This window comes from Podarcis vaucheri, assembly GCF_965113315.1.
Source record: "Podarcis vaucheri genome assembly, chromosome: 10".
Taxonomy (NCBI): domain Eukaryota; kingdom Metazoa; phylum Chordata; class Lepidosauria; order Squamata; family Lacertidae; genus Podarcis; species Podarcis vaucheri.
The window spans coordinates 25792989-25816721 of NC_138748.1; the positions used below are offsets into that span (position 1 = coordinate 25792989).

A 23733-nucleotide genomic window follows, 5' to 3' on the forward strand; every position below is an offset into this window, starting at 1 on the left:
CCCGATATCAATGGAAATTAAGGCTGATTAATTCTAGTTTGTGCCTATAATGGCCACGTACTCCTTTCCTGGGTGGGCAGCAATTGTGGCCCCTCACATTCAGCCACTATCCCTGGCTGCCAGAGCACATGAGTTTTGGCTGGCCATTTGGGAATTTTCCTGGCCGGCTGGGCCAAAGTGTGGAACTGCCCTCCAAAAAGTGAAAATCAAATGGGCCAATCAGAGGCCTCACTGGTGGGCTGTGCCTCACTGACTGATCGGGTATTGGCTGGTTCCATGTCCAGTCAGGCAGTGGGGCATAAAAGCTGGCCGCCATAATATGGGCTTGTGACAACACTGTCATTGTTCCTGAGGAGATCTGGGTCATTGTTCTTTGCTATTTCTGTCTTTAGTGTGTCAAACAGTGCACAAGTTAAACTTGATTTTTTGTCTGCCTGGTTGGGATGTGGTCTCCTCAAATGACTCGCCTGCCACCTAGCTAATAAATGGCATACCTCCTTCTTTGGATGTCTTCAGCAACAGGTGAACCGAATAGAGAGACATTATGGCTACACTGAGCAGCAGGATTCTGTAAGTAAGAACAGAAGTTATAAATCCATGAGCAAGGATAAAATGAACTACACAGATAAGTTATCCATTCCTTTGTAGAGACATCAATTCAGGTGTGCTATTTTAAGTTCAGTAAAGGGGAAAGAACTTTCATTTTGAAGGACATTGACTATAAGGTTCAAAGGCCTACAAAGACAACATTCCTCAGTGTATTCTAAGAGTTTTTTTTATATATCTTATCTAGTCTAAATCCAACACAGAATAAAACATGCTTAAAACTATGGCATATTAAATGCTAAAATATATTTAACATAGCTTGCAGTTTGACCCACAGATTGCCGAATAGAGCAAATATATTTAAAAGCTTTATATTTTGTGTCTTTTATCAGTGCTGCAATGTGCTTCCCTCAGGTCTCTATTTTTTTGAAGAATACCAAAAGTGTTCCTTCTTTTCTTTTTAAATAATGCAAGACGACGATCTAAACTTTTCATTCAGCCTTTCTCCAAATTAGAAAGTATCACAACACAGGTTTTAAGGAATAAAATCATTTGCTGATCTGGAAAGCTTTGTAATAAGATGTCTCCCAGACTGATAGGTCTAGCTATATAGTTTGAAAGTCCCTCAGCAGCATCTGCTGTTGCCTGTCAAAACATATGCTATATGGATAGTGTATGTCAGCTACATGCCATCACAGTTAGCATTTGGCACAGTCAGATGTTAGGGGGCAGAGTGTCTATAGACATATTTCTTTTCACAGAGTTTCAGATTTAGTGCCATATGGACAGAGAGCATTCTCTTCCAGTCTCCACAGTAGGGGTAGTATCAATTCGATTCCACAAATACAAATTAGGTGAGTTATTTATTCCTTTGGCATATTTGTCCCAGTTGGAATTACAATGTTGCTGCTATGTCATGGAACACAGAGAGAGAGATGGACTCCCCCCCTCAAATATAAATTAATATAGCCAAGTTATAAGCAGGATAGTTGACCAATAATAAATGCATTAGATAGATTTTTGGAGTAAGTATCTAAGGCAAGTCTCAAAGTGTGATATGGGATCCTGAGTGAGAGAGACACTGTCTTGAATGTGACCACAGCACTGATAACAGCACTGGATTGTGCTACAGCGTGTGTGCCCTTCCAGACCCCCCCCCCCCCGTTTTTTGACAGCTGTATTCTGCAACGTGTCATTGACCCACTAATAGTGTATTAGTGGTGGATGTGATTTGTGGTTCTGCAATGTTTCCCCAATATTATTGCATTAATGCAACAAAAGTAGGTCTAAAAAAAAGGTAAAGGTAAAGGACCCCTGGACGGTTAAGTCCAGTCGAAGGCGACTAAGGGGTTGTGGCGCTCATCTCGCTTTCAGCCCAAGGGAGCCGGCGTTTGTCCACAGACAGCTTTCCAGGTCATGTGGCCAGCATGAATAAACAGCTTCTGGTGCAACTGTGATGGAAACCAGAGCGTATGGAAACACCGTTTACCTTCCTGCCGCAAGGGTACCTATTTATCTACTTGCACTGGCGTGCTTTCAAACTGCTAGGTTGGCCGAAGCTGGGACAGAGCAACGGGTGCTCACCCCATCGTGTGGATTCGAACCACTGACCTTCTGATCGGCAAGCCCAAGAGGCTCAGTGGTTTAGACCACAGCGCCACCTGCATCCCTGACCCACTAATTCTGCATTAGTGGTGGATGTATTTGTTGTTCTGCAATGCTTCCCCAACGTCTTTGCATTATTGCAACAAAAGTAGGTCTGCTCTGAACATGACTAAGTCTAGACCCAACTCATTATACACACACACACACACAAAAATAATTTCTTATTTCAGGATATCATAGCTCCAACTAAGATTGTCCCATCCCTCCCCAAACCACATTGTGGATACCTACACAAAAAGTATGATTCCAGTGTTGGCCATGGCATAGGACAGCCCCAAGATTCCACTGCCCATGATGGCATTGCTCAGGTTAAATGATGACATTCCAAATGAAATATCTCCTGGATTCTGTTGGAATAGAACAAGGAAAATGTGGCATTAGTTATGTTGTGCATCTGCAAGGAAACCGCTGCAACTCAACTGTGACTAATGGACTTACATATTCATCTGCATAATTTTCCAATTTCTTTTTGCCCAGAAAGCCGTTGGTAAGGAACTTCTGACTTTCAGCATCATCACCAACAAAGTGACTAAAAACAAAACAAAGAAACGAACAAATAAGCAAGGAAAGAAGAAATAAATGTCTTTGCACTTTAAAATTCGGGCTTCGGTTTTACACCGGTATTGCTTTAAGCATCTTCCAATAATATTTAGAAATCTCAACGATATTACAATAACTGCAATGCAGAACTGGCACTGGTACGAGTGCCACAAGATACTCATTTTCCCCTTGTATGAAATCATTCTTTTATTATGGCTGCGCCTACAACTTTGGAACTCCTTGCCAATTGACATCAGACAGGTGCCTTCACCACACTATTTCTGGCACCTGCTAGAAGCAGTTTTGTTTAGGAAAGCCTATCTAGACATGCAAAACTCCTACAAAAACGTAGACGGATGCCTTGCTTAACTCATTAAATGCAAGTATACTAAGCAGAACAGTGTACATTATCATTAAATTTTGTGATATGTGACCCACTTAGAACTGTGTGTTCCTCAAGTAACGACCGAGTGGGTAGGCTTGCCTTTTTTACCTTCTCATTCTGGCAATTAATTGTACCTGCTAATAGTGGCCTTTTCTGGATCTCCCATATCGGTATAGGTGTCTTCAGTGCTATCGCCGCTGTTGCTCTCCTCGTCAAGGTCTGTGTTGACTTTTCGCAGTTCCATGCGATCCATTTGAGCTGTCAGCGATTTCGAGTACACACACACACAACCCCGAGGCGTCTTCAGTGTCAACAGAACTGTACCTTCTGCTTTAAAGCTTCCGCCTTCGCAATATGTTGACTCTCAGAACACTCCGTTCTATAAACAGAAAACCAAAGACTTCATTAAAAATTTCCTCAAATTAGGTAAAATGTGTGGGAGCATCACTCGGGGTTATGTTCATTTTGTTTTTTAAAAAAACTACCTTTCCCCTCTGGGAAAATTCTGAGTAAATTAAAATTCTATCCAGAGTTTATTTTCAAAACGATGTAGGGAAGAATTATATCTTAATAATCAAGGAGCTTTCGTCAGCATTATTATTATCATTAATATGTCACATTTATTTATTTATTTAAGCAAGCCTTTCCTCTAAAAACTGGGTCAAGGAAGCTCACAAAAAATAAGAACTCATGTGAGCAAAAAAGAGGAAATAATATGAATGATAAGTCACACAAGTCATCATCCATCTGAAAGAGATGCAGTATAGCTGCCCTGATGTAGCGACTGACGTAGGCAGACAAGATCAAGCATTATTTTTGCATGCACATGTCAGTTCCTTTCATTGATGTGAATGGGGAACCCAGCAGCTCCATGTGAAGCCCTGTATTAAATAGGATTGTAGCACTTGACTGAAGGGCACCATCATCATTTACCTTCCCACCTTTCCTCAAATGAGCTCAAGGTGCCACACCTGATTCCCTTCCTCCCCATTTTACCAACACCACAATTGCAATAAAACTGCTATACCAAAACCACCCACAAATTCATCAACTCAAGATGTCTGCACAAAACTTTCCATCATCTATTTGATGAAATAATATATTCTTATCTGTTTCTTTTTTAATATCTATGTCTTTATCTATCTATTACAGGCATGGTCATTTTGATTAGCATTTGTAATTAATTGACATTGATAGCAGTTTACATTCCTGATCCAAATGCACAGATACATGTTAAACTCTAATTCCTATAGAATATTTGAACAGCACATTTTTCAATGGCTTAAGAAATATTCAATTACTTACAATCATGGTTATTGCTGAGAATAACCACAGGCAAGGAAACAGAATCACATAGTTGTTCGCCAAGAAACTATCAGCACTTCAACTCTATATTTGCCAGTATAACACATTTATTGGATATAGTGTTCCAGCAAAATTAAGTCCCATAAACTTGAAAGCCCCACATATATGGCATTTTAGCATTCAAAATGGCATTCAAAATGTTGCAGAACTGAATGTTATGAGAAATCTCAGCAGCATAAGCAGCTGTAATTTCTTTAGCCCCAAATTTAATAAGAATTTCATATTTTTTCAACATGGAATATCAGTCACTCGACAACGAGAAAACTGTCACCATTTTGTTGAGTGTAAACATACCGTTCCCAACAAGCGTCCTGTCATATATTTATTTATAGCATGAAAACACTGAAGAGTTGATGTGCAGAGAACATAAGCATATTTTCCAGTACCCACCCAGTGGCTTGAAGTTAAAGATTTCAGATTGAAAAGCAGATAGCAAAGCCTGTTATTTAAAATATGCAGTATCATTTTTAAAGAAAACAATAAGAACACCATGCTGTTTGATATAGTTTCCTACCAGAGACAGGCAAACTGCATATGGCTTTCTGTGTGATCACTCCAGTCCCCGTGTGAGAGTGATCACCTAATCTGGCATTAGGTCAGAGAAAACTAGGCTAACATTTCAGAGGACTGATTGCTGAGATACAAGGAACTCCAGTTAGAGCAACACAAAATTATGTTGTCTTTGCCATGTTACTTTGTCCTCTGGCAAGCTATTTTGTCCTCTGGCCAGCAGAATGACATTGCATTATGACCCAATGCATATTCAAAATCTGTATCTGAACTTAAAAGGACAGTAGCATATTTGAAAGTAAAATGCCACCTGAAAGAAAGTTTAAAATCACATAAAGAAAAACTAGCTAAAAAGTTCCCAAATCCAAGTAACCACAAAAATTATTAATCTTCCAGAGGAAAAATAGCTAAATTCTTTTTTACTGACATTATTCAAGAGAAAGATTTAGGGTAATATATAACAGACAATTAGTATTTATTCAACTTTCCCCCCCTTTTTGCTATAGCTTTGGGCCTGCATCTACATAGCTATTAAAAATACACTCTAAAATGCTCTGGGGAAAAACCTGTTTTAAAATTCACAATGGAACATTTCATGAAGTTTCAATTTCAGCTCTACTGCGCCATCTGGTGTCACAATGTTATAAGGCATTTATAATGTCTTTTTTTTGTTTTTCCAGTTTAGCTGAAACCTGGTTTACAAAATGATCACTGCAATCTATCAAGGCAGATCCTTGCGCAGTCTTCGTTGTGCACATCCGATTTACTTGCAAATCAATGCACGCTTGGATGTGGATCCATATCCCAATGCTCATCTGGGGCATACTGAATTTTCTGGGTGCATTCTGCAATGTGGATGCAAGTTGTGCATCCCATATGTGGCTGTCTCTGCAACTAGCTGAATAAAATTAAAGCTGGATTCAGGCCAATATTGTTTTAGTCCAACATTGAAACGGAGGACTTGTTTCCTATAGTGTGTTATTCTAACCTGAGAAACGCTTAAATTGCTTCTATTTTGGATTGGCTTGCAGAATCAAACTAAACTGAGTTCAAATAAAGTAAAATGCCTCTTTAGAACACAGTCACTTGCCTATTCTCTCTCCATCACAGGAGAGGTGACCCTGACAGTGTAACCAAGACCATCAGACAGAGTTCAAAACTCATAGCAGGCACATGGTGACCTGAGATTGACCCAAAATGGTGAACAAAGAATGTGACTAAGGTTGTGATCCTATACTCATTGACGTGGGAGCAAGTCCTATTGAACTATATGGGCTTTCCTTCTGATTAGAGAATAGTGCACGGGTAGGCAAACTAAGGCCCGGGGGCCAGATCCAGCCCAATCGCCTTATAAATCTGGCCCACGGACGGTCCGGGAATCAGCGTGTTTTTACATGGGTAGAATGTGTCCTTTTATTTAAAATGCATCTCTGGGTTATTTGTGGGGCCTGCCTAGTGTTTTTACATGAGTAGAATGTGTGCTTTTATTTAAAATGCATCTCTGGGTTATTTGTGGGGCATAGGAATTCGTTCATATTTTTCCCCTCCAAAATATAGTCCGGCCCCCCACAAAGTCTGAGGGACAGTGGATCGGCCCCCTGCTGAAAAAGTTTGCTGACCCCTGGAATAGTGCGATAAGGATACAGTCATAAAAATCCTCACTTAGATGTCATCACTATTAAATAGAGACTTACATTTCATTAAGCGTGAATAGGACAGGCTGTACAATTGCCTGGGATGCTCTAGCTGTGTAAACAGATTCAAGGAAAGCCTGAGTAAACCTTAACAACTCCACAATCCTTGCTGGTGCGTGCAAACTCTGAAGCTGTTCAAATGGGGTATAACATTATTTATGTTTGTGTACCATCAATGCGAGCTGTATATTTCACCCAGTACTGCAGATATTTCTGCCAATGGAGCACAGAGGCATCAACACGAAGCAATGATTTGCTTATGGGAGCTTCTTTAGGTGTGTGGGCCCCATCTGGTTTCAAAGGAGGTGGAAGGATTATGTAGGCATATCCTGAAACTGCATAATCTAGGAGTTATCTGGAGCCTTGGCAGCACTGGATTCAAGCAGTTCCCTATCAGGGATTGGACTCAAGAGGGCAAGATGGAGGAGGAGGAATGGTGGAAACCAACCCCCCTTTCTCCTGATGTTGCAGAAGAAGAGGGAGACAGCTTTGATATACAGCAGAGCTTTGAGGGGTTTGAGGAAAGTCACAGAGACTCCCAACAAAAAAGTTGGGAAGTGTTAGAAGAAGGGGGGGGCACGGCAGGGCAGCCATATGACACGTTGTCACTGAAGAGTATTTCTGACCCCCCTTCTCCCAGAACGTGGTGTTTTTTTAAGAGTACAGGAACAAAGGACTCAAAGACATTTGATGACAAGTGGCCACCGTAAGGGAAGATGCTGTTGCTAGGAAGGAGGGAGGAGGAGCCCAGTTTGGAGCAACGCCGTTGTTAAGGCTTGTTGCATTTTTTTGTCTCTTATATTAGGATTGAATAAAACTCATTAAAAAGGACTCTACTTTGTTTCCTCTGCTCTTGCTGCAACTGGGGGGAGGAATAGCTTTCATGGAGCCTTGACGTTCCCCTACACAGGAAGCCGAGCCAATGGGGTGCAAAGTTGAAAAGATCCATAACTGAGAAAACGCTTGGCCCCCCCCCAATTTTTTTGCCTCACTCAGGGTGCCATATTATCAAAGATTACCAAAATCTGCCCCTGGCCATGGGTTCTGCAAGCTGTCAGTGGTATCCAGGCAAAACCGCAAAATGGTGCTCTCCCCACCAGTGAAGAGGCACATCAGGAGCAAGTGGGGTATAAAGATCTACATTGGAAACAAGGTTGGGAGGTGACCAGCAGTGACTCCTATTTGCCAAGAGTACGCTGTACAGGTGGCATGAGGGGGCGCTGCAGAAGGGAAGGCAGACCCAGTCTCTAATGCTGGAACTGTCACTGCTACCAGCAGCAGCAGCAGCAGCAGCAGCAGCGGCAGCAGCAGCAGCAGTGGGTGATGCATTCCTTGCAGGCAAAATCTGCTGGCCCTATGGAACCTGCCACCTGAGTCGGATGCCTCACCTTGCCTTATGGGTGGGCCAGCCCTAGTGGAAACCACATCCACAGAAATATTACGTTCCTTTAAGTACAATGAAGAGTTGGGCCCCATTTTCTGAAGAGCATACCTAATTATCAAGCCACAGACTTGATAACGTCCATGTTTGCAGGTTGTAAATCTTGCATGTTTCTACAGGTATGGACTTCCATGGAACTAAATTCCATTGGTTTGGGGTATCGCCTGAAGACAGCAATTTTGTAGAAACTAAGCTGGTTCTGGTCTGATCAGCAACTGAATGGGAGACCACCCAGGAAACTCCTGTATACTGTCTTGTGCTCCATGAAGAAAACACAAGGAAACAGAGAAGCAAATGAATTGGACCTAATCATTTTCAATTTCTAGATTGATGGGAATTTAACTCGCTATTACTTGCATTAATTTGCCAATCGCACTGCAGACAAGATTTCATTGAGAGCCACAAAGGCACTCCCTTCTGGGAAATAAAGCATTAACATTTTTGAAGATGAAAAGCTCCGTGACCTCCCTGATAAGATGAGCAATATTAAAACCTTCCCTTTTCTTTGGTCAATTATGAATGTAATAATTAGCTACATAAATCGAATCTAGCCAATGATAGCTAAATTACCTCAGAATTTAGAATCAAAGATTGTATGGAATTTCTACACACACACACACACACACACACACACACACACATGCAAAGTCAATTCCAACTGTTGAGGAACATTTGGCAGTAAAAAATAACCATATGAAATCTGCTACTGAATATTTTGTAACCCTTTTCTATTTAAATATGAACTGTTAATTTCATATTCATTTTAAGACCCCCTTACTTAAAAGCATAATGAATCTTGCAAAAAATACCTTTCTTTCTTTCTTTCTTTCTTTCTTTCTTTCTTTCTTTCTTTCTTTCTTTCTTTCTTTCTCTTGTTTCCACACCAAGATATAACTTATTAATTTAAAAATGGCACCTGTCTTTCAGAGTTTTCTCATTTAAGACCTTCTAGAGCTAGACAACGATTTAAAAGCAAATGGGAGTGTATCAGATAAACCAATCATCAATGAAGATAACCCAACACCTCCATTTGTCCTACTTGCGTCAGCCCTTTTTTTTAAAAAAGAGGAAAAAGATAAAAAAAAAAAATCCTGGTGCATGTTCAGGTCAAACATCACTGTTACTGGAGCTATTTGCTTTTTGAACTTGGAAGTTGTACAAAATGCACATCTGTAGAAGGTCTGACAGATTTTTGCAACTGTGGACTGCCTGTTTCACTCATCTGTACTTTCAAAGAAGCGGCATAAGAATTCTAAGGTATTTTTTCCTGGATATTACAATTTCTGTAGACTAAAGCAAGACTACAAGAGGTCAACAGCTACTCTTGTTTTTATCTTGCTCCTTGCCTCAAATACAAAGATGCTCTGCTGAGGTTTTCAAAGAGTTTGAGAAGCAAAAGCAACAGAGTGAGGTACTTTTTCACACAATGCAGAATCAGCGATGACATTCCTTGCTGCAAGAAGCCACTAATTAACACGTCAATGGAAAAAAAATATTACTATAAGAGTGATAAGTCAATCATGGTAATAAATGAGTTGTGAACTTCCATGATCAGTGGCAGTATACCTGATTCCCAGAGGTTTTGCATTAGCATCTGGTATTGATATTGTTCTCATACCTTACACGTAAACCTCCCTGTGGATACTCAAACTCAGAAAATAGAATGCTGAATTGGATCATTTTATTGATCCAAGCACAACCACAGTTATTGTCTTAATTCCATATTGCACAGGAAATATGAGTATTCGAGGTTTGGGTTTCTCTTATTTTTTAAAAAGTACCTCAAAAACAAACCTCTGTTATCTACTTCCAGATAGTCAATACAGAATAATACGTCAGGGCCAGAGAAGCACAAGCCACCTTGTTCTTGTGCAATGAAGCTGTCCTATTCCAGGGCTTCTCCCAGCTACCTCTGAAAGTCTGCTTTTGAGGTTTTAATGCTATACAGTGTAGAATATATACAATCACCTGGGAGTCAGTTCCACTGAAGTCAATGGGACTTACATCTGAGAAGTTGTACTCTGAGAACCAGGAGATTCTCTAGATTGAACTATGAGGGATGGGTGGAAAGGGCTGCAGGGCAAGTGGGGAAATCAATGGGAATGGGGCGCAACTCTTGCACAACACTTTGCAACAAGCCAAGCACCTTTGAATCCAACCATGATATAACCAAAACCCAGGATATATCAATAGTTATGGTAGTCCTCTACCCGCATACCAGCATTCATTCTAATTTCTGTTCTTATTAATTCTAATTTTAATCTATCATCAGTGCCATCCCGGTCCCATGGAAAACCAGTGATGATTACAGATTTAGGAACAATCTGTCAATTTAGAAATATCAGGTACGGTAGCCATTTTGTGTCAGTCCAATTTCTGACTGTCCATTGGGAAATCATGTAGCTGGACACAGTGCAACAATAAAAACAAATTTATAGGTAGAAATATATTCTCCACCCTGAATGTGCATTTGATTCCAAAGAGTAAAATATGGATTAGGTGGGTCTGCATTAAAGCCGGTCACACATCACACTCTACTCTTGAAACTCTATTCCCTCAAGGGTATAGATCTACCTTAGACAAGCTCCTTCTGTGTACCAGCAGTGAAGACTCAACACTTCACCAGCTGTGAAAAAGTGTCCTCGGGGAAATGCCTGCCTTGAGAGAAGGGAAAGGGCTCTGGGGAAGCCATGTAAGTATTCACAGAATGAGAAGGAAAGTGCAGTTTGGTCAACATCTAGCATTTGACAAGTTAAGGCTTCTGCCAGATACATTATCCTGAGTCACTTCAGCTGGGTTCTCATTTGAAGGCAAACCTATTTAATTCGCACTTTCAGAAACAATATGCAAACAGAAACACAGCTCTTCTTCAAAATTGGCAATTCTCCTAATTTTGAAATGCAGTTCTCCAGACAAGAAATGTATTTGCTGGGGTAAAACGTGCCCAAAAATGTATATATAGTGAAGACAACATAAAAAATGCAATACATTAAGCTGCATTTCATGAAAATTTGACTATTAGAAGATATTCACACTAAAACGCTGATGATGAATTTTCATGAGGACTTCAGAAAAGATGCAATTTGTGAACTGTTGTGGAAATGTGGAACAAGACTGGAAAAATTAAAAACTGAGAGATGCCAAAATTGTTGTCCATTAGCCTTACAATGATTTGAAGATGAAAAACATAACAAACCAATTTCCTTTGGAATGTGGCACAACAGAAAGAAACCAAATTTTCACCCTGTCATTTTCACAAGTTTACCTATGATTTTACTGAAAAGCAAACTTCACAAAGTACACATACAAAAAAAAGTTCAAGGATATATCTAGTAATGCCACCAGGACAGAACATTGGGATGGATATGTAGAACCCAACTCAGCAGAATGAGCAGGTGCACCCCTCAAAGTAACAAGACTCACTCTCCACACTGAAATAACACACATTACCATCTTTTTAAAAAGCACCTCCTATAACATTGTTAAGCCCAGAGTCTAAAATTACTTAAGTGCACCGCTAGCAAAAGAATATTTTTTACACTCAACAAACATGCTTCATTTAGTGGCTTTTCCTCACTTAAAAAAACTGGTGTCAGCCATTATTCCACGTAACTTTAGAATAATGTTGGTTTCTGATTCTATCATCTCATTCTATCCAATACACTGACCTTTTCTGTAGATTTGTTATTATATTTATACATTTATTTAGAATATCTCTAACCTGCCCTTCATTATAAACAAGCTCAATATGATTACATCTTGTTTAAATGAAACAATCACCGTACGAAACCCACTTTATTACAAAAGCAGATAAGACAAGTCTAATTAAAACCAAAATTGTCCAAATGCAGAGAATAACTAATTAAAACTGATATCCTCGGCAAATTCCTCTGCAAACAGATAGGTTTTCACTGGGCACTGAAGTGAGAAAAAGATTAGGCACCAAGTCCCTATTTTAAAGGGAAAGATATTCTAAAACTGGCATGCCACCAGCGAAAAGGGCATTTCTGACATCACATAGTGACCAATGGCGGGATAGCTAACATCGTTATGGATGCTGTGCAGGAATCATTTGACTGCAGAAAAGCAGGCATAAAATGCCTGTCTGTATTCAGAAGAGACAAGCAGGCAAAGGGGGAGCCTTTCCCGAGTTGCCTTTCCCTTTGGCAGTTGTGATGGCAGTGAGAAGAAGGGGCCCCCACTGAGGGCATCTTGTCCTAAGTGCCACCTCCACCCCTGAACCTACAATCGACACAACTCTTACCACTCCTCAACTCCTCAAGCAGATGGTTCATTTGTGGGATGGGGAGAAACTACTTCTAGGGCACAAAGTGTTTGAGCTATTAGTTCACGGCACCCGCCCCTCCACCCCACCCCACCTCCCAATCCCAGCCCCCTCGCCCTACATGCGAAACATCGCAGCTTGATCCTTGAGCATATGACACGGCATTTTGAAAGAAGATGAAGACCTAGACGGGGAAAAGTTAATGCTTAATTCCCGTGCTGACTAATGTGATCGAGCCAGTAAAAAGTTCCAGCCCTTTGCCAAGAGATCAGTTGCTGATAACAAGTCTGTGACTCATCCAAAGAGTTCATGCCTGGGCAGCAGCGACTTGAACCCATGTTCCTCCAGGCTGTACCCGCCAAGGCCTGATCAATACTATGCAGAGGGCAAACAGCACCCGCCCGACAATATGCTGGGCGAAGAGAACCACAGTGAGAAAACCCCGGGGACAACCTTTTCGGCCGAGGTCAGCCCAGAGGTGTATGATAAACGATAAAGTACCAGAGGCTTTGCTTTTGGTCGTCAGCAGAGAGGGCAGAAAGCGACCAGTTCAAAAGTGATGTAAGCTCTGTGAAGCAATACCCTCCTTGTGTTATGCAATACACGGCAGATTAGAGAGAAGCCTGAATTTGGCAAGGTTTCACTCTTCTTAATGATGTTTGCCTTCAATCTACTAAGAAAACCTTTTGGCTAAAATAATTCTACTGGTTACGCTTAGCAGAATGTGCCAGGCATACAGGAGCTTGTACAATAGCCCATTATTTTTTTACAGGAAAAGTGGGGATTTTTGTTTAAAAAAAGGAGGAGGGTTCTAATCCTGTCTCTCCTACTACCCTTCTCATGCCCCTCTGTACTCCATCCATTATTTCTGCCACACGATATTTACTTCCCCTCCACCCACCACCACAGCTTTGGCAAACATTTGTAGGGTGGGGAAAGAGGATGGAGCCAGATAGTTCAGATGCAGGTGTGCTTCCTGTAGCTACCATCCAAGCCACAAGAATATTTGCAATGATCATGTGGGAGAAATGTCCATGAAAATGCACCCTTGCAACTATTGTTAAGCAAGTTTTCCATATTTTGACAGGACAATGTTTGCTTGTTTTTTCAAAGAAAAATTATAATAAAAAGAGGCCCGATGTCTTTGAATTGTATTATTAGTTTTTTGTGGTCATGTAGCAATGGATCATCATGAAATGGGTGCCCTGCTCAAACGACCTATGCAAAAAAAGAAGTAGAAAAATGAGCAAGGATCTTTTGGTAGCAAATGCATTTTCCTGTATCAGAAAGTCCTTGCACCGCGTTTATGACACAATGGTTTAATTTTGTGCTAATGCTGATTTGCAATTTCGTAAATCTCAAAAACACAATTTGCAAGGTTGTGTCCATGACCCCCTTGGGGAGGGAGGAAATCTAAGAAAACAAGCCCAATATGAGACTTTGCAACAGATGTTTGCTTAGCTTGAACTCCACAAGTACGGCTGCCCAGTGCTTTGGTACATATTTGTTCCTGAATCCTTTCTCAGATGCACTATTTAAATATGATGATTCACCAGTGTGTGTGTGTGTGTGTTTTTAGCCTGCCTATCAAAAAAAGTCTTCACAGATCTTTTTATCAATAGCAATAAGTAATCCATGGTGAGTTACATTTTGCTTTAAAACTAGTGTGTTGGATACACTTTCCATTCATTACTTTATTTTATTTTTCAGGTATTGTTTTATTCCCTAGGATTTCTACTTTAAATTACGGTATTTCTAAAATGCTTGTGACAGAGGAGCCATGGGCTTGTGAGGAAAGGGAAAGATTTCTGTATATCGAGACTGTGGATGGGCTGCATGTGTCTAATTTGAAATGTGATAGGAATATCACACATGGCATGTGTTTCTCATTCCAAGTGGCAGGAGTTGAGATAGGAAAGCAAGACAGTGACAATAGCATGGAAGAGTTTCTGGACCAGGTAGCTCTTTCACATCGTTGTCACAATATGGAAAAAAGAATGTATGTTGTGAGTGGCATTTGCTATGTTAATGTGGAGGTTAGACTCTTTAGGCTGGAACAGTTACATTTCATGGTCTTGGATATAGCCAGTTCTCATGGCTACATATGAATGGGCCTCCTTCAAAATCTGTTCTCTGATATTTGCAGATGGTTTTATTTTGGTAGCAGACTCAGTGTACCCTTCTGTTGATGGGCAGGTTGGCAGTTGTGCTGGGAGCTTTCTCATCCCTGTTTTGCATCAGAACAGATTGCTAAAACTGAAAGGATAGTTGCTTTTCTTGTGGATTAAATACCCTCAGGACTAGCACTATACACTCTTTAGCCACCAGAGGGTATAAGCTAATTTGCATGGTGACTTTTCTAAATGCTTTATTAAATGATCTATTGAAGGCAAGTGTCATTGTGTCTAAAATGCATTTATTAAAAGATTATTCCATTTAACTCATATTTGCTAACAAATATGAACAAATCATAGCATGGTCCGACTAATTTATGGATTGTAATGCAATGCAAATTATGTTCATACTCATCTATTATTTAAAATCAGCATCTTATTAAGAATGTGCTTGCAGTTACATGATAAAGCACAATTTGGACTGAAGACCTATGTACGCTTGCTTGAGAGTACTAAGTCCCATTAAATTCAATGGGACTTACTTCTGAACAGACATGCACACTGTCAGTTGAACAAATGCGTGACTGAGTCCCTGTGTGGTACATTATTTGATCATATTCTGGGGTTCCCTGTGTTGGACTCAAGATTCTTCTCTCTTCTTCCATCAGTTTCACAATGAAATTCCCAGGACAGAGTATGCATTTATTTTATGAATCAACACAGCTAATCATTAACGGGTGTATGTCAACCATTTATCCTAGACAATGCTTTTTGAAGACAAGTACCAAACAGTGACGTGTGGTAGGGTTTACTTGCTAAGCTTAAAAAAAAAGTGTGAGAAAACCTTAAATTTCACTAAGAAAATGGAAAACAAACTAGGCAGTGTAATGTTTAAGAATACATATTACTATTATTAGAAGTCGCTTTTCCAAAAATCCTATCATAATACAAAAATTACTTTTGCTTGTGCCTGTATAAATGTAGCATGATTCCTTAGTGATAAAAGAACCTTGGTTGATACTGTATGCGGACATAGCCTCACGTCAGCTGCCTGTGAAGCAGTGAGTGTGGTTGAGTGAATATTACCTAGAATACTGGTAGATTCCTACCTAGGTAAATTAGACTAGGTTATAGAATCTGGATTTCTGCATGTTTCTGACTGTATAGGAGTACCAGACACATGCCTAGCTGCCTGTCTTAGGAGTGATATGAGGTGTGACAAAAATCCACTATGGTAGTTTTCTGTGACTTTCCAAAAACTGCACTCACTGTGTACTGGGAACCTTCATATGACCCAGTTCCACCATACAATGACTGTGTAAGTGACTTCATCAGGGAAACCTGAGTTACCTGAATATCTCTCTTCCTCTTACCCCTCCCCCTTCTATTCCGCTCATCATTACTGACTGCTGAGAAAGAATGGCTTGCTCAGCTGTCTTCAACAGCTTTCCATATAGTCACTTGGAACAAACAACATGCTCCATCCATTCAGATTTTCCAGAACAAAGCAGGGATAGATTTAGATATATCTCCATAGCCTATTCCCATGTCAGCCCACATGGGAATGTTTATTGGTAATAATGTTTATTGGTAATGTAGAAAAGAATACTTTGTTAAGACTTACGTAACATATGCAGCTCTTACTCTTGTTCACAGAAAAGAAAAACAAATCCTCAGAAATATCACTGGATTGGCTAAAAATGTCCCATCTCTCACATAGCCAAAATGAATAAAATAAATTTCTAATAAAAATCTCCCTTTCTAAAAATGTAATTTAATCTATGACTGTTCTCTAGAGCCTAAATAGTTATTGAAAGTACACATTAACTGTCGCAGTAATGCATAATAGCACACAGCCGACTTCTCAAAGTGGCTCACTGTGCCAGAGCCTTTGAAACAAATGGGGCCTAGAGCACTTAAGACTCAAGTTTCTATATAGCTCTGGACTTTAAGTTTGTCATAAATGCACAGGAGACATTTCTACGTATATGCACTAGGCAGCCAGTCCACAGGTACCAAACATACCCATGGTGGCCCAATATATCCAAATTTATAAGCAGTACTATGGGTTAACAAGTATGTATCCATTCAAACGACTGCAGTTTATCTTCTTCTTCCAACCAGGTGCTGAAAATCGCAGATGGGAGAGTGCTGATGCACTTAACTCTTGCTTTCAGGCTTCTCATAGGCAGTGGCGTAGCGTGGGGGGTGCAGGGGGGGCCGGCCGCACTGGGCGCAACATCTGGGGGTTAGGGTTAGGGGGCGCAAATCCACAGGTTAGGGGGCGCAAATCCACGGGTTAAGGGGCGCAAATTACTTGCCTTGCCCCGGGTGCTGACAACCCACGCTACGCCACTGCCCATAGGCACATAGTTAGCCATGGTGGGAAAGAATGCTGAACTATAACAGGCCCTTGGCCTGAGCATGCAATGCTCTTCATATGTTTTGATATCCCTTCCTATGGTTACTCTTGTGGGGAAGACAGGGCCAGTGTTTCCTTTGCCCAGAAGTGAAAAGGCCATTGTAGCAGCTTGACTGGTGACTGGGAGTGGCTGCTGAGACCATATAACACCAGTCCTGAAAGACCTACATTGGTTCCCAGTACGATTCCAAGCATAAATCAAAGTGTTGGTGCTGACCTTTAAAACCCTAAATGGCCTTGACCGTTCAGGTATACCTGAAGCAGCGTCTCCACCCCCAACGTTCAGTTCCTCCTGCTAATTAATGGGCAGAATATCTGGGAATATCCTCTCACAGGGGAGGGAAGTGTTCACCCACCACACATTATAGCGGAGAGGCAACCTGCCTCCCCTCATAGTGGCCTGCTTAGGCACTATTTTGGGGAAGGGGAGGGCTTGTGAGTTGGCCAGCACTGGAGGAGGAGGAAGTGAGGCTTGTGAATTTAATTACATTCTCTTCCTCCCCATCAACCCCCAATAACTTGAGCACTACCACTTATGTCAGGCGAATTGTCAGTATGTTGGGGGAGCAACAGAAAGTGTGGACCCGACATTAAAAAAACGTATATAACCAGATCAAACTATATTCCTAGCCTACTTTATTTGAAGGGGCATGAGATATTGAGCAAACCTTGTAAACAACAAAGGTCATCCTGCAGCACTGGTGGGCGAAGTGGCATCTTTTAAGCTGAAGTATATCTAAAACACCTATAAAAATAATGGCTGTGTTAAAAAGTGTTGATTCTGTTTGCAGCTACTGCTTTCTTCTTCTTCTTTTGCTTGGACCTCCCCAGAAGACAATTTCCAGATCAAAACAAGAGGTGGGAGGGAGGCAACCAGTGACGGTGGTGTGGACAGGCTTACTGAATAACAGCACTAACAGAGATGGCTGCTATGGCATGGCTGTTTACTTTGGTACAGCATTAAATAAAGGCTGTGGGTTCACCATAGCAACCTCCACATCACATAGCTGCCATGCTGCTTCTAAGAAACAGAGGACTTTTTGGAAGAAACATAGACAACTGTTTGAAAGATTGCTATCATTTCCATAATTTAGAGATCACCAGGGCCCATGCTATCATTAGGCCATTGCCTAGGGCGCAAGTCTCAGAGTGGTGCAAAAACTGATCTTTGAGGGACAATTTTATACCAATTAGTTATAAAGTTTCTGGTAATGTTTTGCTTTTCTTTTATATTTTGAGGAAGTTTATCATTTTTACAAGACATGTTTTTGAAAACTGAAGTTAGCATTAAAATAATAATAATAATTTTTATTTTATTTTTTGCAGGGAGGCAAGCAGTTAGCCTTGCATAGAGTGCAAAAGAGCTCGGCACTGACACTGTATATAACACACACATATACACACATCATGCAACAAAATATAGCCTGCTGTCATTTTAGTTCCTCAGCTAAGACCTGTGCTTTTGTATAGCAATACCACACCTGAAAATGTTCCTTCAACTACCGTATTTTTCGCACCATTGGACGCACCGGACAATAGGACGCACTTTGTTTTAGAGGGGGGAGAACAAGGGGAAAAAAATTTCCCCCTCTCTGCCCAGCGCCCCTTCAGTGAAGCGGCAGGAGGCGCTGCACAGAGAGGGGGAGAACTTTCCCCCTCTTGTTTTCCCACTCTAAAACAAGGTGTCTTTAAGGTGCGTTCAGGCGGCTACCTTGGAAGCCTGGAGAGCGAGAGGGGTCGGTGTGCACTGACCCCTCTCGCTCTCCAGGCTTCAGGTTCCTTTCGACCTGCTCTTTGGGGCTGGCGGGGGGAAGCCCACCACCAGCCCCAAAGAGCAGGCCAGGGAGCAGCGGAAAGGCGCAGCGGACAGGCTCCTGCCATAGCCACGCGTCACCTCCCCAGCCGGGAGAGCGCACGCGGGGCTAAAGAAGCACCTGCGACCTTCTCCTGGCTGGGGAGGTGACGCGCTGCTATAGAGGCTCCTGCCATAGCTGCGTGTCACCTCTCCAGCCGGGAGAGGGTCGCAGGGCTACGGCGTCTTCGCTCCATAGGACGCACACACATTTCCCCTTCATTTTTGAAGGAGAAAAAGTGCGTCCTATAGAGCGAAAAATACGGTATGTCTATCAGACTAAATAGATAAAAATGACACAGAAAAATAGGCTCGGTTTCTTTCCAGTGATCCTGCGGCTCAAACTTGTCTTCTTATCTCTCTTCCTCTTCTGGAACCAGTTATTTTCTCAATGGTTTCCTTTTTCTGTAAAGGTTTACTCCAAAGCAGAAAAATGCCCTTATACATGCATAGGGACAGGGGAGACATTCCATTTTATTTGCACTTTTAACAAGAAACTACCTAAGTTGCACTACTCAAACCAAAATGTGAACACAGCTATCCTTTGAAATTAGCCCTTCTCCAAATTATTCATTCTCCAACGAATGCATATATTAGGGGCAAGTGTGAATAAAAAGGCATATATTCATGACAATTACATAAAAATGTTTTATACTGGGGAAAACTGATTGCAAAAATGTGTATTAGTTGAAACTGCATAAAAATATATTAGGAGAAAATTGTACAAAAAATTGCTGAATTTTTGTGAGGATTCTTTTTTTTAAAGGCATATTGTTTGGAAATGTGGAAAACTGAATTTAAGAATGGAAAAATGAGAAACTAATAGAAACTAATAGACGTATTTGTCCATCCCTATTTATGCATTTACTTGACATTTAATTTAGTACTGCAAATCAGGAAGAATTCTCTTCAGACAGGATGGACTGATACAATAAGTAGCAGTAAACTGGAAGAGCATTTGAGTACGGTATTTTGGGATGGATTTTTGAAGGCCTTCAATGCACATATGGGCTACTATGGTTTTAATAGTAGTGGTACAGCACCATTAGGGCATGCATAGGATTGCATTGAAGTCTTCCTCAAGACATCAATTAATTTGCAAAAGTTAAAAACAAAATGAAGGGGGGGATTGGAATGGGAGACGACTTCTTGACCCCCCCTCAAAACAGCCCAGCGAGAACTGATCATGTAAAGTACGGTTGCCAGGAAATACTGAGAGTCTGTTGAGTGGTGGTGAAAGGGGGTGTTCTGGGGAAAAAACATGGCTTGATGGCTAGAACATTTAAAAGCAGCAACATTTATTTGTTTTGTGGGGGCAGTGCAACACTTTGCTTCCGCTTTTGCAAGAGCAGTGCAACATTTTGTTTCCGCTAATGCAGGAGCAATGCAACATTTTGTTTCAGTTTCGCAGGAGCAGCGCTATTTTTGTTGCCATTTCTACTGGCCCTATCTAACAAGGCCACCTCACAGCGGTGGTTATAACTTGCAGGACAAGTTTATGACAGAACTGATGCAAAGTCAGAGCCACGGACGGGGTATATGTGGAAATGCCCAAACACACCTGCTTTCTAGACAAGCTCAAGTCCCTACTTCAAATCGCTGGTGGGGGATAATAGGACCTTTCACATGATCACCAATTCCACTCCTCCTTCTCCTTCAGGTGCCCAGGGAAAAGACAGCCAGGCTGCTAGCTGGGCAATTCTTACCCAGGAAAGCTTAGCTAGTTGGCCAGCACTATTCCTTCCACTCAAATGAAAACTGGGGCTACCTGCTTGCGAAGCCACACATGTCAGAACATAAGAGGCCCATCTCCTGCAGAATTCTGCTATCCCAATGGCCAGCCAGATCTCTCTGGGAATCCTGACGCCTGTCCCCCTCGGGGCCTGAAGGCAAAGAGGGAGCTGATATGCAGCACATCCAACCCTAGCCGAGGCCCTCTGTCCATGCGTGTCCAAATGGCGCCTGTTGCTCTGCAGCGCCCCCTCGAGGGAGAAGCCTCCTAGCGCAACTCAGCTTGCCCCGGGCCGTTTGGAGGGAGCAAAGCGGCGCTCCCCTCGACCAAGAGGAGGCCGCGCGCGCCCGCAAAGCGGCTTCCCCGCCGCGCGCTCCACGCGCCCAGACGGAGCTCGGCCTCCGAGCGGCGAGCGTCTCGCGGGCGGAGACAAAGGAAGCGGGCGGCGAGGCGCAGGGGGCTCCCCGCTTGCTGGGAGAGGAGCGCGTGCGCAAGAGACCTTCCCGTGCGAGGCTCCTCCTCTCCGCCGTCGGGGGCATCGTGCTCCGTGGTCAAGCCGCCGAGGGAAGGCGGACGGGCGGGGGAGCCAAGCTTCGCGGGAGTCACGACCAGGGAGGGAGACGAGGGAAACGCATACAGTATATAGCCTGGGCAGTTGCGGCTGCGCTTGGTTGCCAAAGTAAACTGCTGCTGCTTTTGAGCGCCTTTCTTACTGAATAAAGGACAATCGGAGCTTTTTTGGGGGGTCATCCTGCAAGCCCAGGCTGCAGCAATCCTCGCCTTCCTGTACCCCAGTATTTGGTTAAATCGCACTGCAGCGTCTGGCTGAAACTAAACTTTGCCTTACGCTTCCCCATATACTTTGGATCATCAATATCCATTCCGTCTCCACCCACTGAGATGGGTCCCTGGCACCCCGTCTCTCCAGCACCCTGCCTGACCCTATTTCCTTGCCACACCGACTTGCCGCGCCTCTCTCCTTAGCTCGCGCAATCGTCAGCTCAAGGGTTGACACGGAACCGATTACGTCTGAACGCCCGCTCCTCTCGTGGCGGGGAGCGACGCGCCTGAGAAACATAGGCACCCACAAGGGTTCTGCCTGTCAGTTGGAAGCCCCTTCTTCTCACCCCCCCCGCCACCTTCTCTGATCGCGAGAGCCTCGATCAGACGTGGTTGGCAGTCCACACGCGCGCACACACACACGCAGCTGCGGCCACCCCGCCAACGACGCGGGATGGTTTGAAATGGGAAAAGCCAACCCGGGATTCCGAGAGAGAGACACTCGTTTCCCAGCTGCAGCCGCCCAGCAGCCTCCCTGCGGGGGACACAGAAAGATACCTGTAGATCGGTAACGTCTATTATTTGGCTGTGCCGTCTCGTCTGTAATTCCTTGGAAATAAAAATCGAGCAGCTCATGGGGGGCTTTAAAGCCGCTTAGTATTTCATCGAGGAAGAGAGTTAAATCTCCAGTGTGTTACTCACCTTGAATGCTGGCGAATTCTTTTAGGTAGAGGCACTTGGGACATGAGGATGTTGTTGCTCAGAAGACGCGCAAAGAAAGTGTGGCCAGAGACCCTCTCCCTCGCCTTTCTTCCCTTTCCTCTCTTTCGGAAAGAGTGGAAATTTCCATCATGTGACAGGGGGCAGCATCCCCAGCCTCTGCTTGCAGGCGGACCCCTCCCTCCCTTCCAGGGGGGAAAAAACCACCCACCAATGGCAGCGAGCGGGCAACCTGAGATGTCAACAAAAAAGCATCCTCTCCCAGGTGGAGACTTGTTTGGCAGCTCTGGAGGGCGAATGCGCAACACATCGCCTGAATGCATACAGACGGAGCAGTGCGCTTTGGCTGTTGTTTTGTTCCCGGCTCGTCACTTGTCTCGGGATTGCGGGCTTCACCCCTCAAGCCATTAAAAAACAAGCAAGAAAAAGCCAGGCATCTACAAATATTCCACAGGCCTTTTGAATTTACCTCCTCTTCTAAACTCACCCCCCCCTAATCCTGCACCACAGGACCCCTAATCCTGCACCACACGAGCTGTATGGCCCAGGAATCACATGCATAGGTGCATAGAAAACTACATCTTACTGAATCAGACCAGCTCTGCGTCTAGCAGTGGATCTCCAGGGTTTCAGATATTCCCTGAGGTTGAACCTGGAACTATCTGCATGCAAAGATGTTCTACCAGTGAGCTACTGTCCTTCCAGAAATAAACATGCATATGACAGGAGAGGTATTAGACAATTTTGGCATGAGTGCTGAACAGTTTCCCTCACCCACTCATGCCCTTAGTTGGCATTGCTGGGATCTGCCTTGCATCAAATCACAGGACAGTAACTGAACATTTCCTTTCTCCTGGTATTGCTTGCACAATTGCTAAAAAAATTTTTTTTGGGGGGGGGAGGGCAAGGTGAAGGTTTCCTTAGTCATCACTTGTCTTCCAGCTACAGTGGATCAGTCCCATAACAGCAAACTCTTGCAGGTGTTTCACGAACCCACGCCAAGCCTACAGCCCTAGAGTAGGGTGTCCCAACCCACAGTCTGAGAACCAAGGCCTAGACCCCATTTAACCATCTTTGGAATATAACCTCACTGCAGTGATCTGGGAGGAGGGAGTGGGGAGGGAATTGGTTAAGACTGTAAAGACTGAGTGAACACAAAGTGCATGTATAGCTCATGACTTTTTTTTTATTGTTGACATATGCTTGGTTTTGCTGTGCTTGCACTTGCTGGAAAGCTCGGATTGGCTGCAGTTCCGCAGCATATGCACACCAGTTCTCAGTGCATTTCCACATTGGGAGGTTTGTTCTGATTCAAGGAAGCAGCAAAGTGCTTCTCTGTAAAGGCTTTGTTGTTTTCGCCCTGGTGCTTATAGCCATTCAGTTTTCCCGACACATGCTAGCCAAATTGGGCTTGTCGTGGTCGTGCTCTTTCATATGGTGGCAGCTCCTAGGCCCCTGAGATATCCTACCCCTGAGATATTCTCTTCCTGGAGCAGCGTCCTGTGTTTCTGGTTGTCTGCTACTGCCTGACTGCAGAGGAATCTCCAGCAGAGACAAAGTCGCTAAGGACAATCCCCTAGCTGCTCTGCAAAGTGACTTCTCTGTAAACTGGTTAAAATCGAATTTTAAGCATATCAGTTTGAACTGTCTGGTTTATCTGTTTAATTTCACGATGTTCACTC

At 42.9% G+C, this 23733-nt stretch overlaps 1 protein-coding gene across 4 annotated transcripts in view; it reads right to left on the minus strand.

Annotated features, from left to right (window-relative positions):
• SLC38A4 (solute carrier family 38 member 4) overlaps window positions 1–22172 on the minus strand; it is a 34602-nt gene extending 12430 nt beyond the window's left edge. The window contains exons 1-5 of one of the 4 annotated variants that reach the window (XM_082238628.1): window positions 22034–22172; window positions 3271–3515; window positions 2650–2740; window positions 2443–2558; window positions 495–568 (exon numbers count right to left, since the gene is read on the minus strand). In XM_082238628.1, coding sequence (XP_082094754.1) covers window positions 495–568; window positions 2443–2558; window positions 2650–2740; window positions 3271–3389 — 400 coding nt within the window. In that variant the 5' untranslated portion in view covers window positions 3390–3515; window positions 22034–22172. Of the gene's footprint in view, window positions 1–494; window positions 569–2442; window positions 2559–2649; window positions 2741–3270; window positions 3516–5015; window positions 5174–8955; window positions 9096–12410; window positions 12433–22033 lie in introns of those variants that run through there. The other 3 variants (XM_082238629.1, XM_082238627.1, XM_082238626.1) reach the window with 3 other exon arrangements.
• Window positions 22173–23733: the final 1561 nt, after the last annotated feature.